This window comes from Bos indicus, chromosome 13 (assembly GCF_029378745.1).
Source record: "Bos indicus isolate NIAB-ARS_2022 breed Sahiwal x Tharparkar chromosome 13, NIAB-ARS_B.indTharparkar_mat_pri_1.0, whole genome shotgun sequence".
Taxonomy (NCBI): domain Eukaryota; kingdom Metazoa; phylum Chordata; class Mammalia; order Artiodactyla; family Bovidae; genus Bos; species Bos indicus.
Window position 1 is genome coordinate 18917447 of NC_091772.1, and position 19854 is coordinate 18937300.

The 19854-nt window shown below is 40.0% G+C and overlaps 1 protein-coding gene across 17 annotated transcripts in view; it reads left to right on the forward strand.

Moving 5' to 3' along the window:
- Positions 1-19854, forward strand: part of PARD3 (par-3 family cell polarity regulator) — a 577827-nt gene that overhangs the window by 381763 nt on the left and 176210 nt on the right. For all 17 annotated transcript variants that reach the window (XM_070802040.1, XM_070802041.1, XM_070802035.1 and 14 more), the window contains 2 exons: positions 127-354; positions 14614-14845. In XM_070802040.1, the coding sequence (XP_070658141.1) occupies positions 127-354; positions 14614-14845 (460 nt within the window). The remainder of the gene's footprint in view (positions 1-126; positions 355-14613; positions 14846-19854) is intronic.

A 19854-nucleotide genomic window follows, 5' to 3' on the forward strand; every position in this document is an offset into this window, starting at 1 on the left:
CTACCCACATTCCAGAAGTAGACACTGAACAAATAATTTGTCCCTGATATTTTCTACAATTCATAGATATTCAGCCATGTAATTTTCACCACTCATTCTAACATTTTGTTTTTGCCAACTTCCAAGGTTCCCCCAGCAGAGATGTGGGGCCTTCCCTGGGTCTGAAGAAGTCGAGCTCTTTAGAGAGTCTGCAGACAGCAGTTGCCGAGGTGACTTTGAATGGGGACATTCCTTTCCATCGCCCTAGGCCACGGATAATCCGAGGAAGGGGATGCAATGAGAGCTTCAGAGCTGCCATTGACAAGTCCTATGACAAACCTGCAGTGGACGATGATGACGAAGGCATGGAGACGTGTAAGTGTACAGCATCCGAAGGAACAGCCATGACAAGCATCTCTATAGTGAAGCAGTTCTTAAAGTGTGCTTCAGGGAACCCTCGGGGACCTCAGCATCCCTTCAGAGGGATCTAGGAGGTCTAAACTATTTTCATAATACAAAGAAGATGTTATTTACCATTTTTACTCTTATTTTCTCACAAATGTACAGTGGTTTGTCTAGAGGCAACATATCATGTGATATTGCAAGAGATTAAATGCAAAGCAGATAGAAGAATCTTTTCAACTAGATATTAAAGAGATTTTCCATTCTTCTCAATAATTGTTTTTGGAAAATACAGATTTCTTTCTTTTTTTTTTTTAAATGTGATTTCAGCTAATATGAAATCTATAATTTTTTAAAAAGTAATTTGTATTTTTAAACTTTCTCAGTGTTAGTTCAGTAAATATTGATAGATAAATTCCACAGAAAAATTTCGAGCCCTTAATAAATTTTAGGAGTATAAAGGTATCCTGAGACCAAAATATTTGAAAACCACTGCTGTCCAGTATATCTGTAATATATCTCAAATGAATATGTGTAATCATCTGTGATTTTGATAACATATTTTTGTTTTGTTTTTATGAATTACTCTTTCCTTGAACTAGGCTAGTAAGATATATTTATGTATATGTATTTCCAAATTGCCAAACATTTTAAGCCAAGATTATTGAAAGTTAAAGGTTACTGTGAATGAGCAATGTGTTTTCCATAGTATTGATATATTGAGAAAAAAGTAACATTTATAAATATATATAAATGTATGCTTCAGGGAGTTGTTGAAGTTAAACATTTATAAATGAATATAAAAATACCCATTCAGTTTAAACATAAGAAGGAAACTCAGCATTGTATTTATTTAGAAGAGAATGGACTTGAGTTCTAATAGAAAACACTGCTGATTCGCTTATATTGTTCGTAACTACTGATTCATATTTTAGTTTTTTAACTTAAAGTAACTCTACCCAGCTAACCATTGTAAGAAACACTGTTGGGAAAAGAAAGAAGAAAGAAAGAAAGGATAAAGAAAAGCAGGAGACACCCACCCCTACCCAAAATTAAAGCAGAGATCATTTAGGTGAATTATAAACGACGACAGTGTACCTTTTGGGGGACCACTTCCATCACACATGCCTAAGGAAGACTGTGGTGGGGAAGGAGAGTTTCAAATGGAAATCAGATTCTGAGGAGATGCAAAGCAAAATTATATCATCTTTGCCTGTCACATATAGTGTGTTTGGAAAGATGAATATTTCTGCTACAATGTAACATGCAAAGCAAAACTTAGTAGAGGAGCGCTGCATCCCCCCAGCCCCCGCCTAATTCTTAGTTTAAATCTGGACAGCTTCTCACTCCAGCCAGCCAGTGATTTCAAATATATGCAGCCCATTCTTGCCAGATGAAGAACATATTTCCTATTTTTGCTGCCAAGCCTGGTCTCCAGGCTCCTGAGTCATATGAGCTTCCAACCCTCTCGGGTTTTTCCTGGCGTCTCAGGGGCTCCTTGCCAGTCTCACCCAGTGTTACTTGCGTTGCCTTTCTAGGGTGGGGACCCTCTATCACTTAGAGATCTTGCCTCTGTCCTGGGTGCACATTTAATAAGAGAGCCAGTGCTCTGGCACCTCAGTATTTGTTTTTTTTTTTTTTAACAAATACAGTTTTGGCTCCTGAGCTTTTTTTCCTGTCCTAGTTCACATGTTATTTAAATTCCTTCATAGAATGCAATTTTCTCACATACACCACGTATTTCAAATGCAGCAGGGGATGGAATAGCGATCAGTACCAGGCATGTTCTTAATTCTGTAGCCTCTAGAGCTTCCCACCGTGTGAATGTCTAAATTTGTCTCTGACATAAACTTAGCTTCCGGTTTTAACTGGAAATAACCAATTTAAGTATTTCATATTAAAACTTTTGTACTCAACTATCATCAAGACAAAACCAAGTGAGTAGATGAACTACAATGTGTGAACCGGAGGGGAAGTTCTAGATAAGAACTGGGAGACACACCCTGACTCGTGCACCTGCAACCACAAAGTGCTGGCTTTCCACAGAGTCCTGACTTGACGATATTTTCTCCCAGAACAGTCTGGTGAACTTGGTATGGCCAGAGAGAGGCCACTGTTGTGTATTTCAAATGTCTGCAGTGCGGGTTGTCACAACTATACGACTAAAGTGATCTGAGCACTGGCCTGGAGTCCCTCCACATTCTTCTCACCCATTTGGAATTTGGGTCAAGTTGCTTAAAATTCTTCTTTAATTCCTTCAGTTGTGAAACCAAAGCTTTGGATGCCGAGGCCATTAATGCTCAGATTGTCTCAGTGTCTAGTGAGGAGGCTCGGCTCGGTGGTTTGCGGGAGTTGGGACATTCGTGGGAGGCTGAGCGGGTGGTCTCTATCAAGGCCACCGGATCCCCCCGCACCCACTGTCACTGCAACAGTCTTGGAGATTTATTTATTCCCATGAGGCTTATGGGATCTTAGTTCCCCAGCAAGGATTGAACCCGGGCCCTTGGCAGTAAAAACACAAAGTCCTAATCACTGGACCACCAGGGAACTCCTTGTTGTGGGGTTTTTAAATCACTCTTCATACTTTATGATTCTTTGTCAATTGTAAGTTTAAAAAAGGGAAGTCCACAGTTTGCCAGAGAAAGTTGGAAAAGCTCTGCTTCCGTTTCTGAGTTGCTTTCCAGTTTTAACTTCCCACGACTCTGTCCTCCTTCACTTACCCACCGACCTCAGTCCTGCATTCCTGCTTCGCTCACCATCTGTAAAATCCACAAGGAAAGATGCTACCATGATTTATTCCTGCGTGACCAGGCTCAGAGCTCGGCCAGGTGTCGGAGTCAGTGACTGTCACATCAGTGAATGGGCTCCTGCTTGACTAGCACCACTGCGTGCGTGAGAGACACACACCCAGATGCAGCGTGCGACGGCAGCAGCGCGTGGGGTGGCACTGACGTTTGACTCCTCCCGCTTGTGTCCCACTCTGGACCTGGGCGTCCGAGACCTCCGCGCCTCAGCAAACTCTTTGGTCTTCTCTAAGAAAAGATCTGTCAAGGCTGGTGTTACTGCTGGTGGTTATGAGACTGTCGACTCTCCTTATGGCTAGGTACAGGTGTGAGAAAGGAGTCTGGCTCCCTCTTCTAGTTGCCTAAACCCCACCCTTTGCAGAGCAGATTCTGGAGGCGCGTTCTGCACACGCTCTTTCTCTGTCTGCATTCGTGTCTATGCTCATGCCCTCACTGTGCAGCCCTACCCTGCATCCTTACTATGTGGACGCTGTCACTGGCCGCATGTCTGAGCTCCGATGGCTTCGTGCTTTGTGGGACCCTGTGGCTGAGGTCCCTTCTTGTACAGAGGTGGGCCTCAGGGGCCAGTTATGGCCGCCACGTCACTGTTGTGCAGTGCTCTGAGAGAGGACCCTGTCCGAGCTGACGGTCTCTGTTAGACGGCCATCCTGTGAGGATGCCGTCTGTACACCCTGGAAGCATGGGTGGAGGGGTGGGGGCGGGCATAACCTGTCCCGCCCAGCCTGTGTCTGTCCCATGCAGTCCTTTCCCTCTTTACAGGCGGAAGTCACACACGTGGAGGGCGAACTTGATTGTTCTTGTCAGCTGGGTCAAGCTCCTCCCCGGTGACGCTCTTTCAGGCTTGGAGCAGGCTTGCCTCCTCTCAGCAGTGCTGCAGTCGTGGCATGCGCACAACAGTGGGGGCCAGGAGACCCGGGCGGGATCCATGTGGTATCTGGTATCTGTCATCTTCTGTAACACTTATGTGCTTCCTGTGGAGATGGCAGAAGTCGGCGTTTTTGTCTCTCATTTAATCCATCTGGCCTCTCCACGTTGTCTGTGTCTGTCTGGATCAAGATGGAGCTTTGTATTCTGGGACCCATTATCTCTGAGGCCCTACCTGTGTTTGACAGGTCAGGGCATCTACAATCTGCTCCCTCTTCTATGCAAATCATACTTCCCGCCTGGCTCTCAGCAAGAGGCTCCTACAGCCCCCGTCATAAATCAGCTTCTGTTGAAACCAAGAACATGGATGCTACATAAAATTGACTTGTTTTACTTTTGAAAATATAGAGTACAACCCCCACCCCCTTTTTACCCTCTATTAAAAGTCGTCAGCCTTGCTATCATTTCAGGAACAGCTTTCTGTCGAGGTCGAGGAGGTGATACACAGCAAAACCAAAGACTGTCCTATTCATTGTACTCTTGATTTTAAGATCTATCCAGTTTACAATTTTAAATGTGAGAACGGTATTCCTTGAAAACACAGAGACAGATTGCATTTAAGGAGCTTGCCTGCTTTCTTATAGTACTCTTAACAGGAGCTAAGGGGAAAAAAAAAAGCATTGCTCTAAAGTATGCATAACTTAGGTTAGCAGTATGAGATTTGAAGAAACTGAATTTATGTTAGGAAGTTAGCTAATCTGAGAGCTTCAAGATTAATTTTCATTTATTTTGTTAGCTTCAAAATAGTAGATTACACGAGTATCTCAGATTTTTCGACTCTTAGCATGCTCTACATTTCTAGCCATCTTTTGTCACTACTTATTTGAGCCAAAATTATGTAAATTAGGTAGTTATCTTAAGAATCTCCAGCAGATTACCATAAATCTATAGTGGAAGAATTCAGTGTATGGTTTTCAGAAGTACTTTATAAAGGATTTACCATTTGGTTAATCTATCTTTTTGGATAATTGGATGTTGATCTATTAAAAATATTTATTCTGAAGTGCTGGGAATAAGGATAACCTGTCTAATCCTCTTATGACAATTTGTATACTTAAGTATCACTTGCAGTTTAAGAAAAGGAGCTTTGGATAATTTTAGGACATTTCTGAATGCAATAGAAGTATAACCATGTGACAAAGCCAAAGCTGTCAATTCCTTATATTTCTTTTTTTAGGTGAAAAGTAAGTTAGGCTAAAAGTATGACGAAAAGTCACATCTGAAGCGTCTGAATTATAGATTCCTCATTTGAAGCATTTTCTGATAAGAAAAAGTATGTAAATATTTGACTAAGATAGTACTTAGGAATTAAATCAGAATGCGTGCCTTGTGATTTGCAGTCCTGCGAGTTTTCTACAATATTAAACAAACTTCCTAATGGGAAAATCCGTTACATTAAAACTGCAATAAAGTATTAATGAGTCATGGGACCTAAAATCTGATATTTAGGCTGTAAGTTTCAGAGAGGCCAAGGGTGCTTCAACCCACTGGGCAAACCAACTCTTGGGAAGCAGTATGGTTAATGGTTAAGGGCCGTTGTAATGCACAGGTTGCCATGGCACCAAAGCGTGGGGCACCCACTCAGCCCGTGTGGAAGAGGGGAGGGAGGGGAAGCTTCTCACAAGAGGTATGAGTTGAGATGAGTAATCCTGCTTGAGTGGTCTTCATTGGGGTTTGTCGGGAGCTTAGGGAGGGGGACCATCTCTGGACCACCATTATCCTATTGAGGTTGATGTGTGCAGATGAGAGCGTGGTGAGGAGTGAGATGTAAGACATGTGCAGAGAACAGCTTGCAGACAGCCTTGTTTAAATAATTTTTGTTCATACTAAGGACCTTAAAGAGCATTTGAAGAATTTCAAGTGAAAGAATATGAGTGTTGGGGCTGTAGAATCGAGGGTGGGTTATTGGGGGTGGGCTGGTAAATAGCAGTGTTGGTGGCAAGATTGGTTCTAGGACAGTAATGCAGTAATCCAGGTCAGTAATGATGCTTGGCAAAGCCAGAAGAAAGGAAGAAACTGCATTTACATGCTTAGCATCCCACACATATAGATGGATGATAGTGATGAGGTTTTTCTCACTAGTACCTCCAGGCACAGAAACTTAGAATTATCATCTCACTGCATAATCCCTCCATTACCAAATTTTCTTAATTCTTCTGCATGAAATCTCATAATTTCACTCCTTCTACCCAATCCAGCCCCAATTCTCATTATTTAATATCTGAAGTTACTATTAGGATCTCATAACTGGTCTGACTGTCTCTCTATTTGCTGAGTAAGCTCTGGAGTCACACTGTCCTCACGGTCCTTCAAGCTCCCGCATGCGTTCTCATCCAGACCACGTGTCGTCCCTGAGGTTTGTCTTCTCCCTGCCCTGACTGTCCCCTACCCTCTCCTGTATATGACTGTTGTCTTCCTTCTTCAAGACACTTTCCCCCAACCTAGCTAGTTTCCTCTTGACTTTCTAGAGCTCTGAGTATGGGCGTTCCCTGACTTAACAGTGGTTCAACTTAGGATTTTTTGACTTTACAGTGGTTTGAAAGTGACGTGGTTTTAGTAGAAATTGTACATCTAACTTTCAACTTGGGTCTTTTCCTGGCTGGTGATAATGCAGATTTTCTCTGGAGATGATGGGCAGTGGCAGCAGCTTCAGCTCCCAGTCAACCATGTGATCACAAAGGAAACAGCAGCTCCCAGCCAGCCATGTGATCATAAAGGAAACAGCCCCAAACCATTCTGGTTTTCACTTTCAGTACTGTAGTCGCTAAATTACATGAGACATTTGACACTTTGTTATAACTTAGGCCCTGTGTTAGATGACTGAGCCCAATTGTGGGCTAATGTCAGTGTTCGGAGCACTTTTAAGGTAGATGAGCCTAAGCTGTGATGTTTGGTAGGTTAGGTATATTCTGTACATTTTTGACTTCGGTATTTTCCATTGATGCTGAAGTTTATCGTGCCATAACCCCACTAGAAGTTAAGAGAAATCTGTATACAGATGTGTATGAGCCTTCTTAGTATTTTTATAACATCGAGGAATTTTTATGGATCTCTCAATAAGGGTTGCATGGCATGGGAGAGAAGAACACTGACTTTTAGGGGACAGTCATTTTGACTTCTCATTAAATAGCAAAGCTCACCTTTCACTGTTCCATCACATTTGCACATTCTTATGTTGTTCTTTATTTTTGCTCTTGTTTTCCCACTTAAGAGAGTCAGAGCAGTGACCTGGACTCCCTTTCCTTGACACCATAAATTTTTTGTATATGTTAAAATATACATTTGACACCAGTTGAATCCATGATAAAAATAAAATTCTTAGTGGCAATTCCAACAGTGGAGTTATAAGTGCTACTGTTTTCATTATGTAGTCGGTCCATTGGGTCTGTTGAAAGGAAAGCCTTCAGCTTCTTTATACGTTGTTCTCTGTGGACAGGAAACAGTACCCATTATAGATCATTATTTGAATGTGAAATTTAATTATACACTGAAAGCAAATTTACAAAGGTTCAGAAACTGGAGGGTCCGACCGCCCTTGTATTTGTTCTGCTACATTCTCTTGGACAGGGAGAGATAGAGGAAGTGACATTCTACCAAGATCTTCAGCAACATTCTGCCTGTTTGTTTGAAGGGAGGCATTAAAGGAAACTTTAGAACATAAAGTAGAAATGAAGAATTGTTTTTGGTAATAAGTCTTAATCTCCAGAAGTGTGATTTTATTGTTTTTGTTCTCTCTACTCCTTACCCCTATGTAAACTAAGTGGTTTTTTTTTTTTTTTTAGTGAAATAATCTAATTTTAGAACACTGGGTTTTAGGAATCAACTATTTGAACATTCCTCCAGTTACAGAAACCCCTTCTCTAAGACCGCTGATAAATGTCAACCACTTCCTTCGTGCCTTTTTCTCCTTTCAGTCATACTCTCTGTTCTTCATAATATCAGTTATTATTCTCACCCCACATTTTAGTGTAAAAGCTGTTTAATTCTTCGTGTGTCTTGCCAGCTTTGTGTGTGTGTGTGTGTTTTTCAAATGTTCTGAAAAAGCTAAGTTTTTCCATTGCCAAGAGCTCATCATTCTAATGTTAAAAGTCAGGGTCCAGAAAAGCAGATCCTATTATTCGACACCATCTGTGTCACTAGCTGTTCATTTCCTACATCTTTTATTCCTTTTCCAAAGTCAATATTCCACTAAAATAAGAAACAAAGATAACATATATTTATTAATAATAAAAATTTCTTAAATACTATACTGGACTTTGCAGTACCTGGGAGTTCAGTCCTCATTTATTTTTATTACACTGTATTTTAACTAACATTAGTCAGTAGAAATTGGTAGTGGTCAGTGGATTTGCTAAATCTAGTGAAATTTTCCAGTTATTAATGCCACATTTTAACTCATTCATTTAAAATTTTAAGCAGGTAGATTCTGAAGACTGCATGCTCTTGTGTCTAATTACTACCTTTAATCCTTTGTCTTGCAAAGTAAATTGTAAATTACTCAAGAGTATGTGTTTCTTTATTCGATATTGCTATTACTAGAGTAGCTCTTTCTAAACAGGGAGCAATAAAGGATGTTTTTCATATAATGGGCTATTTGTTCAATCTATTCAACAAATATTTAATAACACTCTTTTGAGCTATGCCCTCAAAGGAGAGTACTTGTTCACTGATGAATAAGAAGTAATGTTACCATTTTAACTTTGTATTTCTCTGTTTTTTATTTCTCTAAATGTTTGTACCAACTCATTTCACACTAGTAACAAGTCTGAGCAAATCACTTAATTTTAGTAAAATTGTCAAAGCTGCCTAGAGTGATATTAACTGCTAAATCTTACACTTGTGATAAATAGTACAGTGGATATTCCACAGCTGCTCTGAAGTTTGATTTATGTAATGTACCTATTAAGATGCTTTCAGCTGCATTTAGTAGAAAAATCAGTTTAGACCAGTTCAAACCTTGAGGGAATACACTGTCCTACCTGGTTCTATAGTTGGGCAGCTTCGGGGATTACTGATTACACAGCGTAATGGTGTTATCAAAGCACTGCTATCTTTCTGATCCTTCTGCCACACCATCCACAAGTCAGCTTATCCAGAAGGTAACTGCAGTGCTCAAAATCCTAGTACTTTCTTGATCCCATCCAAGTGAAGGGAGTGAGTCATCTCCCCAAGCATAGAGTATGTCCTTTCAGGGTGTCGGGGCCGTTCCTATGCTAATAAGAGTGGACAGGGGCAGGGACCCATAGGCCAGGGTAAATCTAGTAATGGATTCATCCCTCAAAGCTGGACCGCATTCCTGAACACAATCAGAGTTCCATTAGAAAGGAGGAAGGGAGAAATAGATTTGGGATGAGCAGGCAACAGAGATCATTACAGTCCCCCAAACTGTATTGCTTCTCAATGGAAAAAAATGGTGAACTACCATGTGGCTTAGAGTCAACTCTTGACAGTGAATTGTGTGTGATGACCAGATTGAATGAAGTGTTTATTTGTGGCAGAAGTTACAGAACTTTGAGATTCGGTGCACACCTAAGGTCATTTTCCCAATGACTGTTACTATCTAAGGGCTTAATCTTTTCCAAACTTCTTGACCCAGTGCTAATAGGATAACTTGCAGAACTGAGTAGCTGAATTTGTCACATGGAATAGAATTTTAATTGCGCTGTATTTGCATCTGTTGAAAATATGGTAATTAGGTATGTCTTAATTGCAGAATGTGCTGCCTGGAAGAGAAATAAGCAGCTTCATGTTATACCTTCTTTAAAAAGAGAAACTTCAGAATATCTGTCTTTACAGATAATCACATGGGAAAGCAATTGATAGTGTAGTGCATAGAGCAGGTTGAAACAGGCAGAAATGTTCGTCAAAAATAGAAATTTCCATTTGTTTGGAAGGAGGTAATCATCTTTCTTTGGGCAGACTATCTGCAAAAAGAAAGGAAACAATAAAGAGAAAAAAAATGTAAATTTATATAGCATTTAAAATAGTAAATTACCTAAATGTAGGTTTATGATTCATTCTTTCATTGTAATTTACTGTATGAACACAATAGATCAAGTCATTTGTGCATTATATATCACCAGTGCTTTTCTTCCTTGAAAATTGTTTATCTGAATATCTTTTGTGTTTTTTAAGGGAATAAAGTATTTTATTTACCTTATTATAAAGCTGATATGAATTATACAAAGATTGGTTTTAAAACTGAAAATAATTTGAGTAGTCTATCAATGACCTTGAATATATACATTTTTTTAAAAAATTAAGCATGTGTAACCAATTTACATAAGCTTTTAAAAACCAAAGTAATTCTGCCTAGAAATGGGGTAAAGTGAGATTCTTATTTTTCTCTATCAAATAATTTTAGTGTTTGAAGCATATATAATGTAATACTCTAAAAGAACATCTTATGTTTATACATAGGAAGCCACATATTGCTAAATATTTTTAATTAGTTGGCATTTGAAAGGATTAGTTACACCCATACACCCCCAGAAGAGTTTCTGTGATAGTGTATTATCTAAATCAGAATGTTCAGAACAAGCATAAAGAATTCTCAAATGTACAAGTATTATTGTAAAACAGTCCACTTGCTTTGAGCAGGAAACTGAGCTAGGAGTTTTGATTTTACAAAATGAGGTTACAAAACCTGGAGTTAGTAAATGATTTAATACTAATTTTCTCTGCTTCACCCACTTTTGAAGATAAGTCGTATTACATACACCAGGAAATTATTGGGAATATGAAAGGAATTGGCACCAAATGTGCCTTCAGCATATAGTTAGTTATGAAGGCGCTGCCTTTTTTCTGTGTCAGAGCCAAGAGCAGACATATGCCCCGTGTGCTTCTGCCAAAACTATTAGGCAGAAAACTAGCAGAATCGCTTCTGATCTTCCATTCATGATTTATGATAATGGTCGCTGTGGAAGACAAAGTCATTTATGTTTATTGAGCTCGTTTTTTTGTTTATAGTTTCAGACATTGTAGAGGGTCATACAATCCATTAGACAATATGTACAGCATTAACAATAATAGTTAAAACCCTACCAGAAACTGATGAGATAACCAAGAGCAACGACCTCCCTGTGGCTACTGTCACTGGGGTGTGGCTGGTGTTGTCAGGCTTAATGAGAGGAACATAGGCATTATTCTGAAGTCAGAGGATAGTGATATGTGGAGATAAAAGTTTGATATGTGGGTAAAAGTTTGTCTGGTTGGGGTAAAGTCATGAGTCAAGTTTACCACTAATCTTTCTGTGAAACAGTCATTCATAGGCAGCTTCTGTCTGGCCAGTGGTCCTCATTTTAGAAGCTTAGAGAGTGGGAAACAGACCTGTGATTGTATCATATGAGAAGTACAATCATAAAATTTGTACAAAGCGCTTTGGACAGGTAGGTAAAATGAGTTTTGCCTGCAGGACTTGTAGAATATTGACTAGCATCCCTTTATCTGGGTCTTCCCTGGTGGCTAAGAGGTTAAACCATCTGCCTGCAATGTGGGAGACCTGGGTTCGATCCCTGGGTTGGGAAGTTCCCCTGGAGAAGGAAATGGCAACCCACTCCAGAATTCTTGCCTGGAGAATCCCATGAACAGAGGAGCCTGGTGAGCTACAGTCCATGGGGTCACAAAGAGTCGGGCACGACTGAGCGACCTGACTTACTTACCTGTATCTAACTTGAGTATATATATATAGGTTTTGTAGCTCCTGAGAACTTTTGAGAACTGTCTTTTCATGATTTGGTCCATTGCCTCCAAGTCGAGGCCACACTCATTTCCCACAAAATGTGGAAGCAGTAGTTTGTAACCAGATAGAGCACAGTGAAGTTCAAGGATGTTTTCAGACAAGAGGCTGCAACCCTGCTTAAGCTATATTTTACATTCTCTTGGGGAGCACCCACTGGAAAAGGCTATACAGTGAGACCTCCCTGGGCCAGGACCATTATTCTTTCCCTGCTCTGTGTGTACAACACAACAATCACAGCCTTAACTCAGCAGTTATTTGTAAGGCTATGGATTTTCTCTAGCAATGTCCATCTGAAAGTTGGAACTGGCTTTTTCTAACAAACCCTCTCAATTCCTATTTCCATATGAACTGACAGAGACTAAAATGATCAGCTTTTGAAAATGCGTGCTTGTCCCTTGGAGGAGGAGGGTGGCTCCCAGTTAGTTACCCCAGTGCAGAGGGAAGCCAGCCTTGCTTTGGTTGGAAGCCTGTCCTTGAGTCCCTGTGCACACTGGTTCTAACCACGGGAGTGATTTCCTCAGTAGCAGCTACTAGTCACAGGGCTGGACGACCACATGAGACTGGCAGTGGGTTTCTTGAGACACGGTGCTGGCTGCTGGAATGATCTTCTGGGCAGAGAGTGGAGTGACTGGATGATAGATGACCTGCATCCATGCTGAATGAAGCATGGGATTGAGCAATCACAAACAGAGTTGATCAAAGAAACATGTGAAGGTCTGGCTGAGGTACAACTGTGCCAGAATATAGTACAGAGAGCCCCACACTGGCGGTGTGCTGGCCCCAAACTTCTGTTTCCTTAGCAAGAAATGGAAGATGTTGGTCTAAGTGACTTCCAAAGTACCTTTTGGATTTAGACACAGTGGTATTTTTACTCTTTGGCTGTAGACTGGGATGGTATGGAAAATAGGTTGCCTCATATTTTTAATCAAATGTGAAAACAAAAGAATTCTACACTTTCTTTGGTTATTAGCTAAATAATTAGCATTAAAATTTTTTTAAACTTGGTTAAGGTTGTACCTTAACCAAGTTTACATCATTTGTTAGTATCTTCTAAGATCTGTGTACATCATTTGTTAGTATCATCTAAGATCTGTGAGAGTTTAATAGGACACTAAGATACTAAGATGTTGTTTTTTTTAATTTGATTTTTATTTCACAATAGAACATAGTTTATTTGCGATGTTGTGTTAGTTTCCAGTGTACAGCAAAGTGATTCAGTGATATATATACATATATCCATACTTTTTCAGATGTTTTTCCCATATAGGTTATTAAAGAATATTGGACAGAGTTCCCTTTGCTATATAGTGGGTCCTTGTTGGTTATATATTTTATGTATAATAGCATGTATATTTTACAAACTTCTAATTTATCCCTCCCCCCACTCTTCCCCTTTTGTAATCCTAAGGTTGTTTTCCAAGGCTGTGAGTGTTTCTGTCTTGTAAATAAGATGATACTGAGACTGGTCTTCTTATACTCGTAATTTTGTGTATTGCTAACTCAAGTTCTGGTGGAGAGGCAAGACTGAATTTCACTTGAAGGTATATTAACTTGATCTAGAGGTTGGTTCTTTGTGAAAGATTTCTGTCTTATATGGTTCTGTGTTAAAAGAAGCTCAAAAACAGTGATTCCTACTTTTTTTGTTGATGCAGGGGGGTGGAAATGACCTCAGATTTCAAGCGGTACCCTGGAGCCCCAATAATTCTTACTATATTTGGAAAAACCTTAGGCAACTAATCTGGAAAAGGATTTATGAGGATGGCTGTGCGTGTGTACATCTATTGCGTCCTAAAATAGAAATTCCTGAAGCTCTTTTGGAGGTGGAGACTTGTCATTCTTTCAAATGCAAAAGGTTTTGGGGGTACCATTGGACCATGTGCTGACTAAGTGTTGCTTCAAAGGATGGAATATTGTTATCACTAAAGTATAGCTTTTATCTGCAAAGTTCAAAGGACTGTGAGGCTGTGGATTTATGCCTTCATGGCTCCATCCACCTCTCTGTTCACCTATCATTGTGTCAACCAAAACGCAACATTATTTCAGATTAGAACATATAGTAACATTGGCTTGTAATGCTGGCCTCACAATAACAATGTAGTACTATATAAGGAAAAAGTTAGAGAGGCTGTGAACATCCACTCTTCTCTATGCAGAAATCACAAACGGGCATATTTGGGAGGCTGAGGAAAGAAGTCCTGTGTTGACATTGGTGTGCTTACTAGTGAGGGGTGCAACTGAACAAATCCATGAGGGACTGGGGTGGAGCTTCATCCCCCTTACACAGGAGGAAAGGAAACTGTTGGTGAGAGGCTGCTTGTTTTCATTTTGCAAATGTGATACTGAGGATCTTTGGGGTCAGCTGTGTGATGAGGGCTTGCTTATCCCCACAGCAGTACAGGCTCCGTATCAACATGAGGGAATCCATCTGGTCTGGGACTCAGATTACTATCACTATACTAATACTATACCATTACTAATAATACATTGTTGCTATTACTAATGCTATACTGTTACCATTGCTATTACTGTTACTGTGACTATTACTCTCTTACCGTTGGCCCGTCATCTTCATGCAGGAGTACACACATGCATGGTGGTCATCTACATCACGTGTTCCATTCTAATTCTACGCAGGATAAACAGTGTTTGCAAGCCTCATTGGAAATATGGGAAAGAAACCCTCACACTACTTCAACCTCCTTATTTTTATTCCTTTGGTTCCCCATGTTCCTTATCTTTTTTGTGTGTTTGTTTCCTTTTAAGTGGAAGAAGACACGGAAGAAAGTTCGAGATCAGGAAGGGAATCTGTATCCACAGCCAGCGACCAGCCTTCCCACTCTCTGGAGAGACAGATGAATGGAAACCAAGACAGAGGCGAGAAGCCCGATCGGAGGAAAGAGAAAATAGGCAAAGAAAAGAAGAAAGACAGAGACAAGGAGAAGGAGAAGATGAAAGCCAAGAAGGGGAAGCTGAGGGGCTTGGGAGACATGTTCAGGTAGGTGCTACCGGGCGGGGCTGGCCCGTCCCCACTGTGAGTGCCAGGCCAGCGCCAGATGTGAGGACTTTGAGGTCAGCTGAGACTCCTCTCTAACTCCCAGGTTTCATTGCCGTGTTTTTACTTTCTTAAGGATTTCACTGGAGCTATTTCAGACCCTTTTAAAGTGCCTGAAAGATGCTATCTTGCCAACCATGTAAATAACTGTTGAGAGGAAGGAGGGACAGAGACAAAGGGCCCTCACAGCCCCTGTTTATTCTTTTGTGTGTGTGAACAATGGTTCATTGTTGACACTGAACATGGAGCTCAAGTTAGTGGTAGTGCATAAAGGCTCATTAATAACAAGTCTAAAAAAATGTTACAAATAGAGCTTCAATTAAGCTGTGTTGATTAATTTAATACTTATTGCTTCAGTCAGTAAAGATTTCATTAAATGCAGTCTCTGGCTGTTTCCTGACAGTTGTTTTTGTGCCCCTAAATTATACTCTAGGATTACTTAGCATATCATTTTTTTTACAAATCATGGCTACACAATAAAAGTGACAAGTTGTTCAGAAGTTGCTCTGAAACTCTCCCATAAATGTTCATTGGAGGTGATTTATAATATTCAGGTATTTAATGTTAAATATAAAGATTGCTTGATTGTTCCATAAATTAAAACCCTAAACATATCAAGATGATGGTTTAAAATTGAAAACAGATGGTATCACCACTTAACTCTTCAAAAAGTCGTTATCCTGCATTATGAATCCCTTCCTTTTAGCTTTTTTTAATTGTAAAATGTGAACAAGAGTTTTTATTTTCATAGAATTTCCTGATTTATGGTCCTGGGGTTGACCTCAATAACTCAGGGAGTTATAGATAAGTCAAGACCATGAAGTTGAGGACTCAAGCCCAACCTGCAGGCTATACACACACCAGATGTGTCCTGTGGATGGACTCAGCCAGAGCTAAGTCAAGTGCATGGAGGAAGTAAACTATAGGCGTAGATAACACAGAGCTTGGCCCATGAGCAGTATCAGCTTTAAATTAAATACGATCACATTTCCATATTCAGTGCTTCAGAACACTAGAATTAGCATCCTTTTATACGGGAGTTTTTCTTGTTGATATACCACTCCTCCTGAATGCATTTTTAGTCAGATCATCTTTCATCATTATATTTTCATGTCCAGGGGCACTGATGGATGGAATTGCTCTAACTGCCACTTTATTTCCATTTTGGTGTTAGTCAGAAGGCTTCTCAGCTCATAATCAGGCATCTAAATAACACACAGAAATTAGGCTGTTGCCCATCAATTAACATTGAGGGAATTTGCACCCCTGTCTTCTTTGAATCAAAAACTATGAAATTAGAGGAAACCTCCCCTAAAATGTATACATTTGGCCTGGAGACCAATCCTGCTTCTACAACCCGCTCCTGAGTGAAGTCTTCCTGAAGGCTTGTAGGTGTCCTTCATCAGCCAACCATTATCTGATGGATTCAGTGCTCTGGTCACCTCATGGAATACGAAATAAGCAAAATTCTAGTTTGTTTGTAAATTATTTTAGAAATTTATACATTATTTTAATTAGACATTATTTTTTTCTGTAACTTGCAACTCCAGAATAAGAGAGGCTTTATGGTAGAGTTTTCTTTTTGGGGCTAGAGGAATGGTGAGTGTGGGGGCACTTGGCAAATTTATTTTCTTTCAAAGGGACCCTAAATGCAACCCTATGCAATGTTTTCTGAGCTAAAAGTTCTGTAAAACATGTGGGCTTCCTTGATGGCTCAGTGGTAAAGAATCTATCTGCCAGTGCAGGAGACGGGTTCAATTCCTGGGTCAGGAAGCTCCCTGGAGGAGGAAATGGCAACCCACTCCAGTATTTTTGCCTGGGAAATCCCACGCACAGAGGAGCCTGGTGGGCTACAGTCCACAGGGTTGCCAAGAGTTGGACACAACTTAGCGACTGCGAACATGTACACTAGATCAAATGCTATAGGTTATGCCTCTAACCTGTAGTGAAAGCCAGCTCTGTGACAATGACGACTGATTTGTAACTTCAGAGGCCTGAGTGTTCTTGAAAATCACATTTTTTGTTTAAGTGCAGCCTGAAAGTTTTTTCCTAAAAACTAAGTTTATAGCCTCCCAATGCTTAAGAATGGCTACTGAGAAACACATGGACATTCACACTTTTCTGGGACAGATATGCTGGAGTAAGCTCATGCTGACTTGTGAGAGTTGTTCAATTTTGGAAATTTTGCCACTGACTGTTAAACCCAGCCATTATTAAAAATTAGATAACTTCTATGACAAAGATAACGACTACTCAAAACTCATCACTTCCTAATCCTTTTATTATATACTATGATCTCTGCTTTTTAGGTGATTTATGCCCACTGTATCGGCAGAGCGCTGATGCTACATGCAGACAGCTTCAAATTAGCTGTGTCGGGAGTCCTTTTACCCCAGGAAGTGTATGAATTCCACAAAACAATTTATTTTTTCCTCCCAGGAGAGCCACACACCACCACATGGACAATGCAGATATATCCGAACATGTTGCAGTAACTTGTCGAGTTCCCTAGAACGTGGCTCTCTTCCCACTGGTTTTCTTTAGGGAAATGATTGAAGCTTGCCGAATACACCTCCTTGAAAATGAGTTGAGGACCCTTTATTAGAGTAAAATAAACTTTTTCTTTGGTTGTCTATTGGCACTCCTTCATACCATTATGATATGCCCTTAGTATTTGAGAAGACTCTGAAAGCACTGTTAGATTTTTCAAAGCATTTTTTATACTGCCTCCATACCTGCTAAATCTAATTATTTGAGACTAAATAGACTTTTGGGTTGATTCTTTTATGTTTCCTTTTTTTTTGTAACAACAAAGGGGAAGATAGTAAGATTTAAAATGAATCTCTTCCTTTTTTTTTTGTTCTGTTGAGGAAAACAGGATGAGATTCTTTTAGTGCTGTTGCTTTAAAATACCTTAATCAAAAAGTGTATGTGCATTTAATTTCTTAGAACACTTTGTAAGGAGATGCGGGGTGTGTGTGGTGGGGGATGTTATGATTTGTTTCTGTTTTTAGTTAACAGAAAGCAAAGAGGAAGGGTAAGGAGCATTAGATGTTACACGTCTGGCTTTTTAGGCATGTGAACTTCTTCTTTTTAGTCTCTTGAGGGAATGATATACTTTCCTTCAAATTAGGCTCGCAGGCTCTGCTCCCCACCATCCCCCTCCCCTGCTCCCAAAACACACACACACTCTCTTCCTTCCCCTGTAAGTTGTCTGTGAGTTTTGGTTACATTTGATGAGGGCCAAATAGATATACCATATTTGTAAAAAATTTTGTAATTGGAGTATGATTGCTTTTCAGTGTTGTGTTTCCGCTATACAACTGAATCAGCTCTGTATACGTATATCCCCTCCCTCTCGAGCCTCCCTGCCATTCCACCCCTCTCAGTCATCACAGAGCACGGAGCTGAGGTCCCTGTGCGACATAGCAGCTTTCCACTAGCTTCCGTTTTACACATGGTAATATATATATATTTTAAAACTGTACTGCAGGAATCCATGGCACCCTGAATAGGTATTTTTATTCGTTGGTCTATACAGATGACATGGTTTTCTACTTTGAGTATTGAATAGTAGTCATAAAAATGGTTTAATTATTGATAAACAGCTCTAGGAAAGAATATTGGGAGTCATATTTATATGTCTGCTTATAAATTATGGAGTATATGAAATGCAAAAGCTACCTTAATGCAAGTTTTAAATCACAAATTTAAATCTATAAGGAATCAAGTGACAAATGTAAAGTGTTCCTTGTTTGTATGAATTTGTCCTTGTATGACATCTTCTCTTGCCCCAAAGGCACTCCCACAGCCTTAATTAAAATGGCTTTGGATCTGAGAAACCCGAGTTTCTCTACGAAACAGATAAACATGACTTTGTTGATGTGATCATTCTTTGTGAAAGTGCAGGGCAGAAGGAGGGTCTGATTTAGAGCCTTCGTTCTTTTTCGAATATCATGGAATGGTCTGCCCTCTGATATCACAGATTCCTTTGGATATTCTGGTTCTCGAATGCTTGGCTATTCAAATTTAATACCATAAAATGTTTCCTAGAATTCTGCAATTGTCTGAAATTGCCACCAAAGAGGGAACTAAGTCTATCCTTTAGAAGGAGAGAGATCTGTTGTTTAATGTTTTAAATGTGTCTACTTTTCAAAGAAAGCAACAGCATCATTAAGCAATGTGTTTTTTGGTGAGTTTCTATCTCCAGAATGAAATAATCAAAAAGAAAATAAACTCCCTTATTTGGGACAGTATGTTCAGATAGTAAGCACTTAAAATCGATGTATTCCCCACTTTTCACCCTGGAATAAGTGTAATTTGATGCTACTTTGCCTGAAAAATTAGAATCATTCTCAATGTCATAGAATTGTCTGCCATCTAAAATTGAAGCTTCCTGGACGTGACCCCACGCACGCCTCATAAGGGTGCTTCGTTTGCTGTTGTGACACATGACGGCTGAGGGCCCGTCACCCCCTGGACCATGAAAGCAAAAGCCATGGTGCTTTGTCACCATTAAAATTGAATCCTCCAATTACATTGACAATGATTCCCTGGGTCCCTCCAGCATGGTTTTATCCTGTTCTGTACGAGGTAAAGGATAATTTCGTTTGAAACCTTGTTTGGTTGAAATCAGATATATGGCTGTCGTTCCCTTTTCAGTATATAATTGTCTTAAGAACACAATGAACACGATCAGATCTTAAAACGCGATGTTGTAGTCTGGATCACACGTAGGCTTATGAGAGAATAGCAAACACGCGTCGTGGTTGTCTCCCTTACCTGTGCTCACTAACCGTGTGTCTGTACCGTGTTTCTCGTTTAGCCTGGCCAAACTGAAGCCTGAGAAGAGATGAGCAACAAGCCAGAGTCCAAATGTCTTGAGAAGCACATATTGCACAGTTTTGTTTTTTTTTTTAAAAAAAACAATAAATTTACTTTTAATGAATTCT